The following is a 5,437-nucleotide window of genomic DNA, read 5'->3' as shown; positions in this document are numbered from 1 at the left end:
TAGTTTAATTGAATACTTTTTTTTAATAGAAAAGATTGGACTTTTCCCGACGATGGATCTATTAGACAATTTTCTTGAGGGATTTAAGTCTAAAAAAAAGATTTTCTTTGTAGGTAGTGTAATAATTCCCCTTGGTTTTTCTTTGTGCCGCGGTTCTTTTCCAAGGGTTTTGTTTGAACCGGGTGTAGTTAGTATTTTTTTTTGAGAGTAGGAGCCATTGTGTTGTGTTTTGAATTGAAGCAATATCTCTTGACATTGTTATGCCTTGAGAATACTGAGTACTTTGGTTGTGACGCTTAGGCTCAATTTTTGACTCTTGTATAAGTACCTTAAATTTTATGATCTTAAATTTGCTTAACTGCTTTGACTAGAGTGTCTTGATGAAACCAATCCTGAGTGAGTTATGTGCCATGTGTGTGTAAGGATTTGTTATATTCTGTGCATTGCATTTGATGCCTAGAACTTGCTCTGTGTGTTTGCAAAGCGAAATAGTAGTTTTGTTCAGTCTTGGAAGTGATATAGGCGTTCTTTGTTGGGCCAGATATGTATATTTTACCCACCTAATTGTTATGTATCATATTTAACCCATTTGAGCCTGTAATCTTGTTTCTTTGGCAACCACATTACAAGCCTTACCCATTTGTTTGAATTAATCATCTATTTGAACCTTTTAACCTCTCATGAGCACTTGAATTATTATGAACTGTGTAAAAGTTAAAGTGTGGGGTGGTTGGTTTGGCTTTTGAGTGGAACAAATGAAATAAGGAGAAAGGTGCACTGCTTTGAAAAAAGTAAGAGCCACTTGAATTGAAAAAAAAAAGAAATAGTTCGATTGTTGTGAAAAAAAATTCCTTGATAAGCGGTGGCTTTTGATGTAAGTGTGCTTAAAGAAGAATGGGTAATATACATTGATGTGAAGGTGGAGTTTGGTTTGACATAAGTATGGGGTTTGAATGTTAAAGTATATGTATTAAAGTGCTTAGGGAGGTGTAGTCACTCTTATATCTAAATGTATCATACCCGTCTCGTAGCCTACATTACAACCAAATATAAGTCTTAATTGATCCTAGATTGAATGATCTCGATTAGTGGAGTATTACACTACGGGCACGCTTATGGTGCATCTTTTGTGGCATATGAATGTTATTTTTGAGAGTGAGTGAATTCTTTCTATCTTGAGTTCCTAAGTGTTCTTAAATTTTATTGTGTAGACTTACTCTCTTTTGTTGTGTGAGGGCACTTGATTCATGAAGGAAAGGTAATGTCAGTGACCTCTATGTTAGAGTAAGTAGGTGAGTTGTGAATAATGCGTGGTACTTGTGAGTCAAATCTTGAGGTGAAGATGTTACGTTTTTATGCTTAGTCTATTTTAAATATTCTTAGTATGATGAGTTAGGAGAATTGTTTAAAAAGGTCGTGTCTATATGAAGTGTAGTTTGATTTCACGAGGACGAGCAATGGTTTAAGTGTGGGGTGTTGATGATAGGCTATAATTACGTATTTTAGTCGCTTATTACACTCAAATTTACTGCACTTTAGTTGAGTTTGTGTTTTAATCGTTTGTGTTTTGCACTAATTGTGTGTTTTATGCCTTGTAGGAGTGATTCCGAGCTATATAGATGTTATGGAATGAATTCAAGTGATTTAGTACTTTGAAGTCTGAATAAAAGCCCAAGGAATTAAGCCAGGATCGTATTCGGGGATCAACGGATGATAGAGCAACAAAACGAAGAATCGAGTAGGCATATCACGCACTGTCTAGTAAAATACACATAACTTTTCGCTCAGAACTCTATTTGTGCTCCTTAATATATGGTTGGAAAGTTAACTCAAAGGGCTACAACTTTCATGTTTTACGTTTTTCCAAATTCTAAATGGAACAGGATGAAAAACGCGGTCGAAACCGCAACCGCGGACCTGAACGCGGACTGAGGCAGTACACTGGGTAAATACGGCGCCCGGACCGCGACCGCGGCGTCCAGACCTGAACAATTGTCCTTTTTCGCGTAGGAGAAGTATAATTGTTTGGTCCCGACCCTACTTGGTATATATACATGGAAAACGGTATTTTAAGAGAGGTTGGACATATTTTTGACACAGATTCAACCTAAGGAGGCAGAGACACAATAGGAGCAAGGCGGGGAATTCTTCAAATGAGTTTTTCCTTCCTCTTCCTATTTTTCATTGTTGGTTATGATTTTTAGTATTTTAGTTTTACATACTATTATGAATAGCTAATTTGTTATCTGGTGTTTTGATAGAACCTTTTGTAGGATAAATTCTTGTTATGTTTTTATATAATTGAGTAGTTGGATTTCTCTACTTGTTCAACTACGTGTTTGTTGTTGTTGATTGAATGGCCATCAATTGACTGTGCCTATTTAGTGTATACTACTCGAGAGAGAGTACATATTTAGATAGTTGTTGAACAACGTCACTCCTAACGTATGTGAGAAATCAATACGTTGGGTTTAAAGGTAGGTTTAGAAATAACAAAGCCTTGACGTGGTCATAATGAGCGGTTAGATAAAGCCAACTAGCGTAGTTCGAGAGAATATGTCTAGTAAATTGTTGTATTTGCTCGAGAGAGAATTACGACACCTAAAGTGCTCACGATCAGTAGAGAATACATTGCCGAAATTGTTAGGGAACATAGCTAGAAGGATTCCGACAATTGGGGAAATTATAACTCTAGACCTCCTTAATTTAGTCTCCAACCCTTTGTCTCGTTAGTTGATAATTTTACTGTTTTGTAGTATTTGCTAGTTAATTAGTTAGAAACATAAATCTCAATCTTTATAATTTAGAAAATTGTTCAAATTTGTCCTCTTAGTGATATTAAACAGATATAGTTAAGCCTTAGTTCTCTGTGGGATTCGACTCCGGACTTTTAGACCGGATTATATTTGCAGCGACCGCTTATCCTTTTTAGGACTAGAGTTGGGCGTGATCACTACCATGAAAGCGAAGCATCTATGCTCCTCCCACTTTAACCAGTTATCTTTGCTACAGATTCCACTATCCGGATTATCAAATCCTCTTACATGCCCGTACCGCTGGTATATGAAGGATAGAGAGGAAAACCCACTTAACAAGTCTGCATACTGGACCTGCCTGCTTATTTTTAACAAATCCAGAAACTTGTGAGGGGTGACGGCCCTTGGAACGACCAGGTATTTATGTCTTAGACCCTCGGTACTCCCAGCATAGCCCGCTATCTCCTCCAAAGTAGGTATAAGTTCGAAGTCCGAAAAGTGCAGAACGTTGTGAGTTGGGTCCCAAAATGTAACCAGTGCTTTTATTATGTCTCCACTAGGCCTGATCTTTAGTAATCCGGTGAGCACCCCCAAGTAATGGTTGACCCTGTCTCGTCCTTGCTTACCCAGGTCCTCCCACCACATATGTAGTTCCAACGGAATCTTGGTCATAATCGTCATTGATAAAATTTGACTCGTGCTCATTCTGCACATTTAGATTAAAGTGATTGATTTAAAACAAAGTGGAATTTATTAAAACTGATAAAAGGGGTCATTTTTACAAAATTCTAGGGTTAAAAAGAAACATGGCCACTTTTGCAAATACGGCCCTTCAACACTACAAAAGGGGAAATTTTTAGAGATGTGCTTGCTAGGTGGCCAAAAACTGGCGAAGAAACCATCGATGGCTATTTTTGCAAAAACGGCCTTCCGGCGCCCGTTTTGGGACGTTCAACTATTTAGACAAAAACGGCATCACCCACTTTATTTATGACAACAAAGACAGCATTTTTTTTTCAAATTTTTTGGGTTATTTTTTGCAAAAGCAAGGCTGGAACTGTTGAGGGTTGCGTACGTATCCCATGTCCGGTGAGAATCAAACCCGCATAGTTTGATCAGTTTTGACATAACAGAAAAACATGGAATTTTGAAACAATTTTCCCTTCTTTTATTTTTCCTTTTTTTCCAAAATTTCGGCATTTTTCTTTTACCTTTTTTTCCAAAATTTCGGTATATTTTAAGAGCTTATTCGTGTAGCAAGAAACCAGAAAAGCACGAGATCCATCAACAACTCCTCAAACTTAGACCATGCACTTAACTATTAAAGACGCAATCACCTTGAAAATCAGAATATTCTCTATGCACAATGCAGCTATGAGACAACTGGACTAAAGCTCACATCCACTACAACAAACACGTAATTTATTTTGCTTACTTCATCACATGAGATGAAATCATGCATCTACAAGCATTTACTAGCGAATTGCATGGACAATTCAGAGTTTTGAGCACATCTTCTCACAAAGAGGAGTATGGAGAACCCGGAGGCAGAAGGCCGTCACAATCTTAAGTGTCCTATTTTCAAAATTCTACAAAACTTGATGAATCCAAACCCTGTCAGAGGGCCTGGCGCACTGGCAACTTGAAGCCAGATCTTACAATTAGGATCTAATATCATTTCCAGATGTCAAAGTTACATTGGTGGAAACAAATGGATTTTAACATCAGCCTATAATCAAAGCTAACTCTGCTATCCTACCAAGCTAAAGTTGGAATGGAAACTAACATCAGCTGATGATCATCTTGTTCAAAAATTCAGCTTGCTCAGGAAAGTATTCCAACAATTCATCTTTCGTCACCCAGACAAAATCATCACACTTCCTAATATCAAATTTATTGGCCGCAATAACTTGGGATTTGAAGAAGAAGCGCTGCCACAATAAATATAAATAAACACATTAGAGGCACCTACACTCCGCAGGCAGAAGATATCAGAGAATTTCTCTGCTTTTTTTTTGGGTAAGAATTTCTGAATGTTCTTTTCTTCACTTCTTTCACAAATAAGAATATCCATACCTTAAATGATGTCTTTTCCTTATCTTCAGTGGGTTGTACGACGATATGGCCCATAGGGGCATTTCCAACAAAATATGTATGTGAAAGATCCCCAATTACCGATTCTAGGGCAGATTCAGCACACTGTAAACGGTTGCAACTTATATTTCATTTTTCAAATACTAAAATCCCTAATTTGACAGGAAATATTTAATAAATACCACTTACCTTTCGCAGGGTCTCTTCGGACTCATAAACTTTTTCTGGAAAATGCCAGACAGGCTTTTCACTAGGAGAGCCATGTCTGGTACCATGAACGAGAAGATAGAGTCTCTTGTCTAGTGCTCGTTGTAATGACCTTATGCATATGAACAAATTTCACAATCAGTAACATGAAACAGTAGCCAGCAGAAGGAGATAAATGCTGTGAATATCCATTTACATACTATTCACGTTCAGGCAACTGCAAACATTTTGCATATGCCATATTGGAGCCCAAGGCCCTAAGCTGATTAAACCAAAAAATGTAAGTGAAGCGAGGATTAGAACGTTTTGGCAAAGTTAGACTTAGTGATGAGTTGAAGAACAGAGGCAAGCTGTGTGTGTGTGTGTGTTTGGGGGGGGGG

The 5,437-nt window shown here is 37.6% G+C and overlaps 1 protein-coding gene across 1 annotated transcript in view; it reads right to left on the bottom strand.

Moving 5' to 3' along the window:
• The window catches only part of LOC109223274 (39S ribosomal protein L46, mitochondrial-like), a 5,077-nt gene continuing 3,801 nt past the window's right edge, over positions 4,162 to 5,437 (bottom strand). Inside the window, exons 4-6 of the mRNA XM_019387522.1 lie at positions 5,040 to 5,169; positions 4,833 to 4,955; positions 4,162 to 4,687 (exon numbers count right to left, since the gene is read on the bottom strand). Of these exons, the coding sequence (XP_019243067.1) occupies positions 4,544 to 4,687; positions 4,833 to 4,955; positions 5,040 to 5,169 (397 nt within the window). The 3' untranslated portion in view covers positions 4,162 to 4,543. The remainder of the gene's footprint in view (positions 4,688 to 4,832; positions 4,956 to 5,039; positions 5,170 to 5,437) is intronic.

This window comes from Nicotiana attenuata, chromosome 1 (genome assembly GCF_001879085.1).
Source record: "Nicotiana attenuata strain UT chromosome 1, NIATTr2, whole genome shotgun sequence".
NCBI lineage: Eukaryota > Viridiplantae > Streptophyta > Magnoliopsida > Solanales > Solanaceae > Nicotiana > Nicotiana attenuata.
This window is presented reverse-complemented; position numbering and strand designations above follow the sequence as displayed.